Genomic DNA, 17,152 nt, shown 5'->3' with positions numbered 1-17,152 from the left:
CACAGCCCTCCTCGGTTCCTTCTGCTCCCGGCATCACGACACCAGCCCCTGCTCTCCCGGGCACCCTGCCGGTGCGTTCTTGCTCTAGCCCTCTCGTGGCAGAGCTCCTAGGCTGGGCCTCTCCATGTAACCATTCGCTCCTTTGGGACAGGGGCTGCGACTTAATCACTTCAATGATCCTCAGCACTTGGCACACAGGAGCTGCTCAATGGATGTTAAGCTAAGACTCTAAGGCCCAATAAATAAATCAAATTTTGCTAACTCTCACATTAACATGCTTGCTCCACAAAGTCTTTATGAGTAAGTCAAGCGCTCTTCAAATTTTGAAGTTAGAAATCACCCCCACTGTTTGAGTCAGAAGTTAGTCTTAAGTCTCCAAAGGTTATCAAAAACGCAAGTCTCTTTCAGGCTAATACATTTCACTACTTTTTCCCTCCACAATTATACAGCAAGCAACAAACCACCCAACCAACAGCACCAAATCCAAACTGGCCATAATAAGGTCTTGGAATTCAAAAAAAAAAAAAAAAAAAGAAAAATCAATGTGGTTCAAGATACAACATGACATGATTCTATTTCAGAATAAGTTCATAATTCAAAAACTGAGTAGTACATTAGGCATCAAATGAAAACCAGAAAACAGAAACCAAAAAGATTTATGTTATTTATAAGTGGATACCTTAAAAGTATAAAAATTTACCTTTTATATGCAGTCAATTTATCTTACTGCTAACTAGTTCGTTTTTAAGAACTAACTTGGCCGGGTACAGTGGCTCTTACCTGTAATCCCAGCACTTTGGGAGGCTGAGGTGGGAGGATCGCTTGAGCCCAGGAATTCAAGACCAACCTGGGCAACATGGCGAAACCCCATCTCTACAAAAAATGTTAAAAAATTAGCTGGGCATGGTGGTGTGTGCCTGAAGTCTCAGCTACTCAGGAAACTGAGGTGGGGGAAATCAGCTGAGCTCAGGAGGTGGAGGCTGCAGTGAGCTGTGATCATACCACTGTACTCCAGCCTGGGTGAGAGTGGGACCCTGTCTCCCAAAAAACAAACAAAAACTATTTAACTTAAATCCAAACAATTACATTTTATTCTTGCCCATTTGGTTCTTGCAGCTAAAATACCTGAATGTTACCTATAGGCAACCTTTGCTTTTTACTGGGTGCACTACAAAAACAATAAATTCACAGCCTGTCCTACAATGTGGTCATTGAATGCTGGTCTCCACCTTCATGAAAGATGGTGTGGAGAGAAAAGCACCACCCATTTTATTCCAGTAGATTGGGTATGCATGTGCCTGGGTACACCCTGCGATCTGAAAAGTCTGGTCTGGCATTTTAGTCACAGAGATTATTAGTCACCTAGAAATCTTGCTCCCACCCTTCCTTAAACATGTCCTTAAAAGAGATTCTGAGAAACAGTTTTGTTGGGGCACAGCTCTGATACTATAAATTCTAAAGTGATCTGATGAAACTTAAAATCATTTTTCTATTTCACCCAATTATGACCAAAAAAAATTCATAGATCTTAAAATACCAAGAATAAGTAGGCTACTATCCTGATGCCTGTGGTTCAGTATAACCACTATTAATTACTAGAATAGCTGTGCTTTTAGGCTCAGTTATGAAACCAAAATATGCATAAAAAGAGGCAAACTATAATTATTAATAGTGATCTCCATATACCTTGAAAACTTGTTGCCATTTGACATTTTAAAAGTCAAATGGCAATACAGAGCCTATTTAAATGCAAAATATTTCCTAATATTCCACAAAAACGCTAACATTTCAAAAATGATGACCCAGGACAGATTTCAGTATTTCCAAGTGGAGCGTATTTCTCTCTCAGGCTCCACGGCAAGAATGAAAACAATCCTTTTAAAGGAAGTTCTTTTCCAATCAATTGTGCATATTTTCTGACTGCAATTCATCTTTAATTCTGAGATGTGTCCTCGACAACACCTTTGCAGCATTAAGCAACACAGATGTAACAGAAACTCTGCGCACGGACAACTTGGCCAGGCGCGACGGGCCCGCCTCTCCTTCCTACCCCCACCCAATACCTTCCCTGGGCAGTGACTTCACATCCTTTGACATCAGCACAGCTTTGAAAGGGGGATGGGAGAGCGAGCAGAAAGCAGAAAAACCAGCTTTGAACTATGCATGCAAGGCCTCTTTCAAGCCTCAAATTCTGTAAGTAGTTCGTAAAATGCCAAACTGCAGTGACACACCCAACCTCCTCTGCTTCAGTCTGCAGCGAAATGGGGTGAATTCTGCTAGAAAGGACTTCCTGCTTTTCTTATCTGAAGCACAATAGCCATTTATTAACTACCCACGGAAGGTTCCGATTCAGTGAAACACACAAGTAACTTACCTCGAATATGGAGAAGGGCCACGGGCTGGAAAGGCCCATTGGAGTTGGCCGCATCCACCACCATCCTGCTGCCCGCTTTATTACATGTCAACATCTAGACTTCAGCGGGAAAGGCAATGGGCTCCTTAAGGCAAGAAACCAGCCTCCATTTTAGTTTAAAAAAAAAAAGGCAAACTGAAGCTCTCTGCAGCTGGAGGGAACTGGCTGGTTCGTGATGTCAGCAGGCATGAAGCGCGCTGATTGGCCGGAAGCTGCAACTTAAAATGACACTAAAAAAAAACTGCAAACGGAAAGAGCGTTCTGTTTGGCTGTCAGTGTGCATTAAAAGCTTGGACATTTTCCGGCTTTTTGCAGCCTTCGTTTCTCAGTAACTTTTAGGCAAAGATCCCATCTCTTAGGGGAAGTACTGGAGGCCACAACCCTGGCCAGACTGTAAACAAATGATTCCGAGGGAGCTACCAAAAAAAAAAAAAAAAAAAAAAAAAAGTGTGTGTATACGTCTGCGTGAACTTCAGCATTTCCCAGTTAGGGATCCCAAATTCATTTTATACCCACCTGTGCAACTTCGACTTGCTAGTTCTAATTAATATCTGCATCTTACGTAGGATTCTGGCAACTCAGCGTTTGTTTTGTTTCGTTTTGTTTTTTAACATGGCTAATCAAATATTACACAATTCTATCCATTAGTTTGGACTCTTATTCAACTTCCTTTACCAATAGGACAAGTTATTAACTTATGATCCCAAACACTTTTGAGATCTATTTTTTCCTGAAAAAATTAAGCTTAAAAACTTACATAGAAAATGAAAGCTGTTTTATAAATTCGATGGCTAGAAAGTGACACAAATTGAAATATTTGTATCACCTGGCCTTGGGAGTAAAAAGGCATAAAACGAAATTCAGTGTGTTTATTTTTGTATTGCAAAGATGCTGACATATTAAATACTTTTTAAGTTTTAGATATTGTTCAAATTTACAATTAAAGATATTTCACTTATTTTTATGGGGCTATTAAAAGCTACTATTCGGATCTTAGTTTTCTATCTTCAAATAAGCTTAATGTAAAAAGCTATTCCAAGGAGAAAAACATTATTTCTGAATTGGAGTATTGCAGGATCCCATGAGGGGGTGAGGTGAGATGATTCCCTACAAAAATCAGTGTTGTTAGTAGTTCCAAATGAAAACAAACTATAAGAAAAGCCTGTTTGGCAGGTAGAACTGAAAAAAATTCCTCCTTTCTTCACACCAACAATAAAGTTTGTCCGAACTATGGCTCCTCATTTTTAATAGTCTCTCACACCACAACTCTGCTCTGTTCCCCCACTTGTGAACGATACAAAAGCCCTTTAGTTCCTAAACATAATTCATAGTAGAGTAAGAAACACCTGAAACACAGCTAGGCTCGCAGTTCCAGCTGAGGGTTTAGCGCCAGGTACATCCAATGAGTAAGGGAACTACCACCACCCTTCAGGGCTGCTAATCAAGTCCTCCCTCACAAGAATGTAGCTTTTATTATGTGTATCAATAGCAATTAAAATAAATAAATAGATAAAAGCAAACCAAATCCCTCTCTTTCCCCTCTTTCCCCAGAGCTGACAAGACACTGCTGGATTCCATAGCTGGCCAGGAGATGATGTGATTTCTGACACATGTGGGCAGTGGGCACGCACCACCTGAGCAGCCTGCTGGCCTCACACCTGCCCTGGCTTCCCTGCTATCTGAACAGCAGAATTAATTTTTTTTTTTAAAGAGCATGTGCTTTCAGTTGGGTAACAGGAATTTAGATCTTAGCTGCTCTTCTGCCTCTGGGCCTTCACTGCTGACCTGTGGGTTGTCTGTCTGGAGGGGACAGCCACCGATCACCAACGACCACTATGAAGCAGTGTTGATGGCTCTCACTGCCACACACCCCAGCCTCCTCCTCCTCCTCCTCCGAGTGATGCCAGATGAACTCAGACACAATTAGGAACGAGGTGTTCAGTGGCTCAGGAAGGAGCCCAGGAGCAGATGCTTATTGAAGATCTGGGCTTTAAAGACACAGAGACCTGCTCTCCAATGATTTAATATTTCATATGAGATAAGATGAAAAAATGTGCCTAGCCTATGACTGCTGATGAGTGGGAATACAGAAATAAGGGGGAAAGGCTCCTAAGAGCTTTATATATAATATACGGAATAGCAGTCAAAGAAACAGCGAAGACACTTTTTGATGTATTTTTCCTAATGATCTCAGATCAAAGGATCTCGCTTTTATTTGTGATTTACCCCATGCTCTTTTGAAACCCTATGCATGTAAGTAGTTCTTTAAAGAACTCCAAGGCTAATCTGGCCATCACTGATAAAACAGACTCTAAGATAGAAATAAATAAACAAATAATATGAGGGAAGAAAAGAAGACTTGAATAAAGGTAAGGTATACTTCTGAATTGGAAATACAAAAATATAAATACTGCAGCTATGCTGATAATTTTCCCCCAAACTGATCTACAGGTTTAAAGTATTTCCAATTAAAATTCTGGTGGGCCTCTATTTTTCCAGGTACTTAGCAAAAGTATTCGAAAGTTCACCTGCAAAAAATAAAAGAACAAGAAGAATGAGAACACTACTAATGAGAAAGGCCAGTCCTACCAACTATAAAGTTGTATGAATTAATGACAGTGTGATGGGGCAAAAGAGGCAGATTAATGGAACAGAAGCCACAGCCCCAAACTGAGAAATATGTTGACACAAATGTAATATAATAAAGAGTGTATCTCAAATCAGTGGAAGGGGAAGAATTAGATAATTGCTTGGCAATCTTGGGGCAGACAACTGATTAACTATATGCAGAAAAAAGTCAATTTAAGTGTTTTCACATCACACCAAAATAAAATTTGAGATGGCTTAAACAGTTAAATAAAAATCAATCAAAACCACCACCCCCAAATCCCTGTAACTTTTAGAAGAAAGGGAAAGTGAATAATCAATTCTCAAGCAAAAAAAGAACATTTAAATACTTCTGAACAAACCCCTCAGGAATAGTGCTCGTATTAAAAATGACAAATTTCTGTGGTTTGTTTTTCTGGAGGCAGGGTCCTGCTCTGTCACCCAGGCTGGAGTGAAGGGGGTATGATCTCTGCTCACTGCAGCCTCGACCTCGTGGGCCCAAGTGATCCTCCTGCCTCAGCCTCCTGCAGAGTTGGGACCACAGGCTTGTGTCACCACACCTGCTCATTTTTTTCATTTTCAATAGAGATGAGGTCTCTACTATGTTGCCCAGAATAGTCTTTAACTCCTGGGCTCAAGTGATCCTCCGGCCTCAGCCTCCCAAAGTGCTGAGATTGCAGGTGTGAGCCACCATGCCCGGCCTTAAAATCACAAATTTCTGTATGTTCTCTCCAAAAGCAAGCAAAAGGAAATAAAATGCTATAAATACAAGGAGTTAATAATATTATAATGGATTAAAAAACAATCATCTAAAAATTGTGCCACTATTTACAACAGCAAAGACTTGGAACCAAGGCAAATGCCCATCAATGATAGACTGGATAAAGAAAATGTGGCACATATACACCATGGAATACTATGCAGCCATAAAAAAGAACGAGTTCATGTCTTTTGTAGAGACATGGATGAAACTGGAAGCCATCATTCTTAGCAAACTAACACAGGAACAGAAAACCAAACACTGCATGTTCTCACTCGTAAGTGGGAGCTGAACAAGGAGAACACATGGACACAGGGAGGGGAACACTACACACCAGGGCCTGTCGGGGGGTGGGGGGCAAGGGATGGGAGAGCATTTGGACAAATATTTAATGCATGCGGGGCTTAAAACCTAGATGACAGATTGATAGGTGCAGCAAACCACCATGGCACATGTATACCTGTGTAACAAACCTACACGTTCTGCACATGTACTCCAGGACTTAAAGTAAAATAAAAACAAAAAAATAAAAAAATTGTGCTAAAATACACATCAACGCAGAATTTACCATCTGAACTGTTTTCAGCATACAGTTCAGTGGCATTAAGCACATTCACAGCGTCTTGCAACCCTCACTACCATGCATCCACATAACTCTTCATCTTGCAAAACGGACACTCTGTCCCCATTAAACAGGAACTTTCCATTCCCCCTCCTTCCAGTGCTGGCAACCATCACTCTATTTTCAGTCTCTATGAACTTGTCTACTCTTGGTACTTCACATAAGGGGATCTCATAGCGTTTGTCCTTTTGGGACTGGCTTACTTCACTTAGCATAATGCCCGCAAGGTTCATCCATGTTGTAGCAAGTGCTAGAATTTCTTTCCCTTACAGGGCTGAGTGACATTCCACTGGCATACACTGAAGTTGTTCATTCACTCTTCTGTTTACGGACATTTAGGTTGCTTCTACCTTTTGTCAACTGTGAATAATGCTGCCATGAACGTGGGGCTACAAGTATCTGCTCATGCCTCTGTTTTCAGTTATTTTGGGTGTATACCCAAGAAGTGAAATTGCTGGATCATATGGCAGTTCTAGTTTTATTTTTTTCCATTCTATTTTTTATTTATTTTTAATTGATGCATAATAGCCATACATAGTTGCAAGGTATATGTGTACTATTTGGAAGAACTGCCATACTGTTTTCCACAGTGGCTGCACCATTTCACATTCCCACTGACAGTGCACAGGGCCGGGCGTGGTGGTTCACACCTGTAATCCCAGCACTTTCTTTGGGAGGCTGAGGCAGGCAGATCGCTTGAGGTCAAGAGTTCGAGACCAGCCTGGCCAACATGGCAAAACCCCATCTCTACTAAAAGTACAAAAATTAGCCGGGCCTGGTGGTGCATGCCTGTAGTCCCAGCTACTCAGGAGGCTGAGGCAGGAGAATGGCGTGAACCCGGGAGGCAGAGCTTGCAGTGAGCCAAGATCATATCACTGCACTCCGGCCTGGGTGACAGAGCCAGACTCTGTCTCAAACAAACAAACAAACCCTAAAAAACAAAAACAGTACACAGCAACAGTTCCAATTTCTCCACGAGGACATTAACACTTACTTTTTAAAACTTATTTTTAATTTCTGTGGGTACATAGTAGGTGTATACATTTAAGAGACACATGAGATGTTTTGATACAGGCATCCAATGTGAAATAAGCACATCATGGAGAATGGGAATGGGATATTCATCCCCTCAAGCATTTATCCTTTGAGTTACAAACAATCCAATTACATTCTTAATATTATTTTAAAATGTACAATTTAAGTTATCGTTGACTATAATCACCCTGTTGTGCTATCAAGTGGGTCTTATTTATTCTAACTTTTTTTGTAACCGTTGACCATCCCCCGCCCCCACTACCCCCCCAGTCTCTGGTAACCATTCTTCTACTGTCTATGTCCGTGAGTTCAATTGTTTTGATGTTTAGATCCCATGAATATGTGAGAACATGTGATGTTTGTCTTTCTGTACTTGGCTTATTTCACTTAACAAAAAGATCTCCAGTTCCATCCATGTTGTTGCAAATGATTGGATCTCATTCTTTTTCATGGCTGAATAGTACTCCATTGTGTATATATACCATATTTTTTTAATTCATTCATCTGTTGATGGACACTTAGGTTGCTTCCAAACCTTAGCTATTGTCAACAGTGGTGTGACAAACATAGGAGTCCAGATATCTCTTTGATATACTGATTTTCTTTCTTTGGGGTATGTGCCCAGCAGTGGGACTGCTGAATATATGATAGCTCAATTTTACTTGTTTAAGCAACATCCAAACTGTTCTTTATAGTGGTTGTACTAATTTACATTCCTAACAACAGTGTACGAGGGTTCCCCTTTCCCCCACATCCTCTCCAGCATTTGTTATTGCTTGTCTTTTGGATAAGCCATTTTAACTGGTATGAGATAGTATCTCATTGTGGTTTTCATTTGCATTTCTCTCATGATCAATGATGTTGAGCACCTTTTCATATGCCTGTTTGCCATTTGTCTGTCTTCTGAGAAATGTCTACTCAAATCTTTTGCCCATCTTTTGATCAGATTATTAATTCTTTTCCTATAGAGTTGTTTGAGCTCCTTATATATTCTAGTTATTAATCCCTTGTCAGATGGGTAGTTTGCAAATATTTTCTCCCATTCTGTAGGTCATCTCTTCACTCTATTGATTGCATCCTTTGCTGTACAGAAGCTTTTTTAGCCTGATGTGATCCCATTTGTCCCTGTTTGCTTTGGTTGCCTGTGCTTGTGGGGTATTGCTCAAGGAATTTTTGGCTAGACCAACGTCCTGCAGATTTTCCCCAATGTTTTCTTGTCGCAGTGTCACAGTCTGAGGTCTCAGATTTTTTTTTTTTTTTTTTTTTTTTTGAGATAGAGTCTTGCTCTTGTCGCCCAGGCTGGAGTGCAATGGTGTGATCTCCGCTCACCTGCAACCTCCACCTCCCAGGTTCAAGCAGTTCTCCTGCCTCAGCCTCCCGAGTAGCTGGGACTACAGGTGCCCGCCACAATGCCCGGCTAATTTTTTTAATTTTTAGTAGGGACGGGGTTTCACCATGTTAGCCAGGATGATCTCAATCTCCTGACCTCATGATCCGCCTGCCTCAGCCTCCCAAAGTGCTGGGATTACAGGTGTGAGCCACCGCACCCGGCCGAGGTCTTAGATTTCTTTAATCCATTTTGATTTGATTTTTGTATACAGTGAGAGAGGGGTCTAGTTTCATTCTGCATATGAATATCCAGTTTTCCCAACACCACTTATTAAAAATATGCAACTGCTTCACGAATTTGCATGTCATCCTTGCGCAGGGGCCATGCTCATCTCTGTATCGTTCCAATTTTAGTTTATACGCTGCTGAAGCGAGCACTAGTTTTATTTTTAGAGACAGGGAGGGTCTTGCTCTGTCACCCAGGCTGGAGTGTAGTGGCATGATCTTGGCTCACTGCAGCCTTGACCCTCTGGGCTCAAGCAATCCTCTCACCTCAGCCTCCCGAGTAGCTGGGACCACAGGCACATGCTACCACACCCGGCTAGTTTTTGTATTTTTAGTAGAGATGGGGTTTCACCATGTTGCCCAGGCTGGTCTCAAACTCTTGAGCTTTTGAGCTGCCTTGGGTCTTTTTTTTTTTTTTTTAAATTAGTAGCCATCCTAGTGGGTGTGAAGTATCTCACTGTAATTTTGATTTTCATTTTCCTAACGACAGAGATGTTGAGGATCTTTTCATGTGCTTATTGGTCATTTGCAGATGTTATATTCTTTGGAGAAATGTCTATTTAAGTATTTCACACATTTAAAAAATCAAGCTGTTTTGCTGAGTTGTAGGAGTTCTTTAGATATTCTGGATATGAACTTCTTATCAGTTATATGATTTTTCGAGTATCTCCCCCATTCTGTGGCCTGCCTGTTCCTGCTGACTGGCCCCTTTAATGCAGAGGCGGTTTACATTTTTATGTAGTCCAATTTATCTATTTTTATTTTTGTCGCCTGAGCCTTTGGTGTCATAGCCAAGAAATCATTCAAGTCCAATGTCATGGAATCTTTCCCTTTGTTTTCTTCTCAAACATTATAGTTTTAACTCTTAGGTTTAGGTGTTTGATCCATTTTGAGCTAATCTTTGTATGTGTTGTGAAGGTAAGGGTCCCACCTCATTCTTTATTTTTATTTTTATTTTTGAGAGGGAGTCTCGCTCTGTCGCCAAGCTGGTGTGCAGTGGCACAATCTCGGCTCACTGCAATCTCCGCCTCCCGGGTTCAAGCGATTCTCCTGCCTCAGCCTCCCAAGTAGCTGGGACTACAGGCGCCCACCACCATGGCCGGCTAGTTTTTGTATTTTTAATACAGACGGGGTTTCACCATGTTGGTCAGCATGGTCTCTATCTCCTGACCTCGTGATCCGCCCACCTCAGCCTCCCAAAGTGCTGGGACTGCAGGCGGGGGCCACCGCGCCCAGCCAGGTCCCACTTCATTCTTTTGCATGTGAGTACCCAGTTTTCCCAATACCATTTGTTGAAAAGACTGTGTTTTCCCCATTGAATGGTCTAGGCAACCTTGTCAAAACTCATTTGACCACTATGTGAGGGTTTGTTTCTAGGCTCATCTTTATGCCAGTACTACACAGTCTTGATTACTGTAGCTTTGCTGTAAGTTTTAAAATCAGGATGTGAGTCCTCCAACTTTGGTCTTCTTTTTCAAGATTGTTTTGGCTATGCTTATCTCTTTGACATTCCCTATGAATCTTAGGATGGACTTTTCTATTTCTGGAAAAGAATGTTGTAAAAGTTTTAATAGGGATTGCACTGAATCTGTAGATTGCTTGGGGTAGTATTGACATCTTAACAACATTAAGTCTTCCAATCTATAAACAAGAGATGTTTTTCCATTGATTGGTGTATTCTTTTGTTTCTTTCAGCAACATTTCATAGTTTGCAGTGTGCACGTCTTTTCTCTCCTTGATAACTTCATTTCTACTATCTGACTGTTTTTGAGGGCATGTTTTATTTATGGTTCTAAAATATTGGAAACTACTTTAATGCCAAAGGGATTGTCCCACGTACCTAGTGAAATATTACACATCCATCAGAAATACTTATAAATGTATAAAATGAAAATATAAGTGAAAGAGGCAGTGTATAATCAGAAATAGTATGATCATAGGAAGAATCACTCCCCAAATATCCACAGTGTCATCGCTGGCTGGTATGGGTACGAGTTTTTCTTTTTTAAAATTGATATATAATAGTTGTGCATATTTGGAGGGAACATGTGATATTTTGATACCTGTTAACAATGTGTAATGACCAGGTCAGGGGAACTGGGATACCTATCGCCTCCAGCATGTATATTTTCTTTGTGTTGGAAACATTACAGTTCTTCTCTTCCAGATACTTTGAAATATATAATAAATTATTGTTAACTACAAATCAACTACTGTACTCTTGAATTCTAGAACTTATTCCTTCTGACTGTATTTTTGTAGCCCTTAACCACCTTCTCTCCCTACCTTCCCTTCCCAGCCTCTGATAACCACCATTCTCCTCTCTACCTCCATGAGATCCACTTTTTTTTCCCACCTCCCACATGAGTAAGATCACATGGTATTTGTCTCTCTGTGCCTGGCTTAGTTCACGTAACACAATCACCTCCAGTTCCATCCATGTTGCTGCAAATGACAGGTTTCTATTCTTTTTTATAGCTGAATACTATTCCATTGTGTATATGTCCTACATTTTGTTTAGTCAATTCATCCACTGATTGACACTTAGGTTGATTCCATTTCTTGGCTATTGCGAGTGGTGCTGCAACAAGCATGGCAGTGCGGTGCCCCCGTGATATACTCATTTTCTTTCTTTTGGATATATACCCACAGCAGTGAGGCTGTAGGATCATATGGATGTTTTTTATTTCTAAAACTTCCCTGTTTTTTTTTTCTTTTTTTCAGTATTGCTAAAACAAGCACATATTACTTTCAGAGTAATTAAAAGTAACAATTTTATTTTATATATTTTTAAAATTTTTATTTCATTTTGAGACACAGTCTTGCTCTGTTGCCCAGGCTGGAGTGCAATGGCACGATCTTGACTCACTGCAACCTCCGCCTCCTAGGTTCAAGTAATTCTTGTGCTTCAGCCTCCTGAGTAGCTGAGATTACAGGCAAGCGTCATCACACGTGGCTAACTTTTTGTACTTTTAGTAGAGACAGGGTTTTGCCATGTTGCCCAGGCTGGTCTCAAACTCCTGAGCTCAGGTGATTCCCCTGTCTCGGCCTCCCAAAGTTCTAGGATTACAGGCATGAGCCACCATGCCTGGCCAAAAGTAACAATTTAAAAAAATACATATATTTTTTGAGACAGGGTCTCACTCTACCACCCTGGAACCTAGTGGCACGATCACAGCTCACTGAAACCTCGACATCCTGAGTTCAAGTGATCCTCCCACCTCAGCCTCCCAAGTAGCTGGGACTACAGGTATATACCAGCATGGCTGGCTAATTTTTAAATTTTTTGTAGGGCCAAGGTTGTCCAGGCTGGTCTCAAACTCCTAGACTCGAGGGATCCACCCGTCTTGGTCTCCCAAATTGCTGGGATTATAGGCGTGAGCCACCACACCTGGCCTAAAAATAATTTTTAAAAACAGATATAGATTAAGTCACTGCAGGGAGAATCCCTTAATGAATACTGTCTCTTAGGCACAGGCTAGGAACAAAGAAAGGGCTGTGATGGGAACCAAGAAAATCCGAACCAAGGAAATCTGGATAAATGAGATCAGGCACGTAAAAAACACAAACAAAAATTAGCTGAAATGAGGCATGAAAAATGGAACCAACATAGATTAGAGGAGGTTGACTCCCTGTCTCAAATCAGTTTTGAACTGCCTGGACCTTCTCCTGTAAGCCTGCCACCTTTGCACTGAGACTGTACACTCACTGAAGCTATCAGGGTTCAACTGGGTCTCCAGAGTACTTTCCTCACTGATGAAACAAACTCTCAATAAATGCAACCCAGAGGAGGCTCATAATGCAACCATGTCACTCGCACTGGGCCATGTTTTTATCACCTGCTGAGGGAGGAGCCAGACAGAGGGAGCTCAGCATGGGGAGCAAGGCTGCCTTCACTAAACCTTTCCTCACCTGTAAACGGGCATATATGTGATCTCCCTACCCCCTCATGTTTAGATAAGCCAGCGTCAGATACGGAGTGCGCTCTCCATGCTGAGTTGAGGTGGACAGCTTGGGAGGGACTGAGGCAGGACACACCTAAATGCAGCTCCGGCCATCAGAGCAAAGTGCAGGAAGCAGTGGGCATTGTCCCACTAGAAAAACACAGGCCATCGGCCAACAGAAAGATCCCTTCAGCTGCCGCAGGGGGATGCAGCAGAGCCACCTGAGGACAATCTCTGCTTAGATGACCCTCATCCAGGCAGGCTTCCTCTTCCCTCCGGGTCTGTGGCTCGGTCCACAAGCTCTTCCTTGGTCCATCTCCTAGAGAATGGCTGGCATGGAGATGTTCCGTCAAATGTACTGAATGAATGAATGAATCAAGCAGTTGCACCCAATTCTGATCTTACAAAACCACCTTGCTACCCTTTATACCTCTTCCAGGTAGCATATAATTAAGAGGGATATGCCGTCAAATCATCTCAAGAACAGCATTTCCCTCTCCCCTGAACATAGACCCCATTCCAGGCTTCCCATGATGCACTTGCTAAGGAGTGGATACCTTCCACTCACCACCTGTGACATGCCTCCCTGCCTTCTATGCTGGCCTCACAGCCATGTTCTGAACCTTTCCTGAAGCTGCAGCTGCCTGTGAAGGGCTTGAGCGAGGACCAAGGAAAGGCGCTTTGCTGGGCCCAGCCCACCTAGCATGCCTTCCATAGCTCAATGGGCCAACAAGCCCACAGTGCTCAATATGGTCTCCCATCAAATGCCGTAACTACAATAATCTATGTACTAGACAATAATGAAGAAATAATTCTTTATTTCATTTTTTTTTTTTTTTGGACACAAGGTCTCCCTATTTTGCCCAGGTTGGGCTTGAACTCATGATTCCCCCCCTCCTCAGCCTAGTCAGTAGCTGAGAAATCAGGCGCACGCCACTGTGCCTGGCTTGAAAAGGAATTATTCTTTATTCTTTGATCCCTCTGTCACTGTTTTATTCTTTACGTAGAAACAAACTGCCTGTAAATACATCCCACTGATTTTATTTCTAGGTAGTATTTCTGAATAAAACTTTCACATTTTCCTTTCTACATCATTCAGCTGAAGGTTTTAGTTTTTAAGTCTCTCCAAGCAATTTTGTAGGCAAATTAAATATGCTTCTATTTTAGTGAAGACGTTTTATCGTAATTAACAGAAGGCTGGTGTTCTGAACCTAGAGAACTGTGGCATCATGAGCACAGTGCACTGACAGTGCGCTGGCCAGCACTATTTTTTTTTTTTAAACTGGAAACTATATGAGCATGGATGATGTATGCTTTGTTGGGTAAGAATCTGACCTAAAAAAATTGGCTTCACTTCACAGTTTAAAATAGACTTTTTCCTTAGACAGATCAAAGATACCTAACATTCAGCTATGTTCAAAGGCTGCCAGGGAACTTCTGCTTGCCAACAGCAAGGACACAGGCACAGGCACTTGTTGCTGTGTGAGCGAGGCCTGGGAGTGATTAAAGAGGACGGACGAGCTTGTCCACAGGGAAGCTCAGCGTAGGTGAGTGGAGTAGATGAAGTGAAATCTACCCAGAGTGCTGGGGCTGTGTGTGAGACCTTGGTTACTTTCATACTTCCTACAGCTAGTCTGGAAAACCTTTCAATCCAAAGCAAGTACTCACACTCCCTCCTTGTTCTAAGAATGTACGGAACCAACGCGAAGTAAAAGTATGCATACATCGGAGTGCTTTCATGCTAATTGTTTTTTTTTTTTTTTTAATTTGCTGACACCCTTAGGAGCCTACACAGTAGGTCAAGTGAGTCAGAAGCCTCATTTTCCAAGAGGAAATCTGAGGCGGAGGGAGGTGAAGGGAGTGGTGGGCCTGGTTGAGGTTTTGGCCACCCTCTGTGAAAATGGAGGGGGCAGAGAAAGAGGGCAGAAGGGTTAGGAGAGCTTTTCATTCCTTCGGGGGACACACTGTGTTTCCTGGGTCCTTGGCAGATGCCCGAATGGACGACACAGGCAGACCAGCGCACAACTATTAACACGTATACTGAGTGAATGTGTGTGGTGTGCTCTGCACCCACGCATCCATCCACTGATGAGGGGATATGCGGAATGGGTCCAACCACACAGTGGGATGGCATCAGCCTTCAACGGGAGCGAGGGTCTGGCACATGCTACAACGTGGGGGAACCTGGAAGATACTATGTTTAGGGAAATAAGCCAGGTACAGAAGGACAGATACGGTACGATTCCACTTATAAGAGGCTGCTACCCTGGGCAAAATCATAGAGACAGAAAGCAGAATGGGGAGGCAACAACTTACTGTTTAATGGAGTTTTTGTTGGGATGATGAAAAGGTTTTGGGTATGGATAGTGGTGGTGATGTACAGCATTTTGAATGTATTTAATACCACCAAGCTGTACACTTATGAATGGTTAAAATAATAAACAGTATGTTTTAACGTGTATTTTACCTCAGGTTTTTAGTTTTTTTTTTTTTTTTAGATAAGGACAGTTTGAGCCAGGACAGTTCAGGAAACACTTGAGGAGCAGAGGCAGCAGGGTTCTGGACCAGACAGAGGATGGGAATGTCCAAGGAGTGGTCTCTGTGTGTGGTAATGAGCTGAGATTACAGCTGGCACCTGGAAACCAAACTCCGTGGGTGCCACCCAGAGAGAGCTGAGACTGACCATGGAGTAACGGTCAAGGTCATGTGGGTGGCCCCTGGGCCATGGAGAATGGGTACCCTGGAGGAGCTGGGCTGGCTGGCTGGGCTCAGGCTGTCTGACAGGCAACGGGCTCCCCAGTGTTCCAAAGAGGGAGTGGCCCTGGTGGTGCCTCTCTGTGGCTTAGAGAGGCTGAAGCTAGAATACCACTGTGACTCTGGGCCCACTGGTTCCCTGAGGGCAAGGGCCACCTTGGGTCATTGCTGTGAACACCTCCCCTTGTTTTGAGCAGCACAGATGGCCTGTGTGCTGCCTCACCAATCCAGGGACTGTGTCCTCTCATCAAGATATTAGGGGTAATCACGAGAAGAAACAAAAATCAAAATATGTGAGAGAAGAAAAGACTAACGAAAGCAGAGGTTCCCTGCTTGGCTCTTTCTAAGCCAACTGGAAGAGCAACAGGCACTCGACAGCTTCCGCACAGTCCATTTTTATTATTCTTCAACTAACAGGCCAGAAGCCAAAGTTCCTGTAAATATATGCATAATCCATTTGTAAGCAGTTAAACCTCTACTTTTATGGTAAAGCTTTCAATTGTATCAGAAAATAGGCAGGGTGCAGTGGCTCACGCCTGTAATCCTAGCACTTTGGAAGGCAGAGGTGGGTGGATCGCTTGAGCCCAGGAGTTCGAGACCAGCCTGGGCAACATGGTGAAACCCCGTCTCTACTAAAAATACAAAAATTAGCTGTGCATGGTGGTGCACACCTGTGGTCCCAGCTACTCGGAAGGCTGAGCTGGGAGGATTGCTTAAGTCTGGGAGGTCCAGGCTGCAGTGAGCTGACATCATGCCATTGCACTCCAGCCTGGGAGACAGAGTGTCTTAAAAAAAAAAAAAAAAAACCAGAAAAGAAAAGAAAATAAACTGCTTTGAATGAGGATGAAGTATTGTATTTGCACAAGAGGAAGGCAAGAGATATAAAATATTTAACTGGTATTCAAAAGCCAATTTTAAACAATTCAAGTAAATTCTAACAGTAATGCAATGACTTCTTTCACAAAAGGCCAAATACTCAGCAACTCTTTTACCCCAGGGTCTCTAATTAGCCAATAATAAGTCTTACATTATTCTGCTATAACTTTGACTTCTCCCAGTCTTGTCTTTTCTAAAAATGGCCTCAAAAAACAAGTCCCTGATTAACTTACTCCTCCTATAAGTATCTTTAAAAAAAGGGTCTCTTTATTTAACATTTAACCCTTCTACCTTCTGGTCCAAAAATGTTAAATGAAGGCATTAATTCAGAATAATATTTCAATGAACAGGTCTGAGTGCTATATTCAACCTCATTGTTAAAAAAAAAATAAAAAAATGAAATACCTTTTTCTACTTATCAAATAACTACAACTTTTACATCATCTCAGCGTTGGAGAGATATGATGGACAGGCAGCTCACACACACTGGGGCAGTGCCACTCTCTGCAAAGTGTGTAGACAATATC

The 17,152-nt window shown here is 42.2% G+C and overlaps 1 protein-coding gene and 1 pseudogene across 9 annotated transcripts in view; both read right to left on the bottom strand.

Annotated features, from left to right (window-relative positions):
* PPP2R5C (protein phosphatase 2 regulatory subunit B'gamma) overlaps positions 1 to 17,152 on the bottom strand; it is a 168,760-nt gene that overhangs the window by 117,373 nt on the left and 34,235 nt on the right. For 2 of the 9 annotated variants that reach the window (XM_010353639.2, XM_010353640.2), the window contains exon 1: positions 2,375 to 2,817. The exons of 5 other annotated variants lie outside the window; for them this stretch is intronic. In XM_010353639.2, the coding sequence (XP_010351941.1) occupies positions 2,375 to 2,468 (94 nt within the window). In that variant the 5' untranslated portion in view covers positions 2,469 to 2,817. Of the gene's footprint in view, positions 1 to 2,374; positions 2,818 to 17,152 lie in introns of those variants that run through there. 2 more of the 9 variants (XM_030931405.1, XM_030931404.1) reach the window with 2 other exon arrangements.
* LOC115897783 lies at positions 9,100 to 9,200 on the bottom strand (annotated as a pseudogene).

The sequence above is a fragment of the Rhinopithecus roxellana genome, chromosome 5 (genome assembly GCF_007565055.1).
Source record: "Rhinopithecus roxellana isolate Shanxi Qingling chromosome 5, ASM756505v1, whole genome shotgun sequence".
Taxonomy (NCBI): Eukaryota; Metazoa; Chordata; class Mammalia; order Primates; family Cercopithecidae; genus Rhinopithecus; species Rhinopithecus roxellana.
Note: the sequence above shows the minus strand (reverse complement) of the source record. Positions and strands in the feature narration are given on the sequence as shown.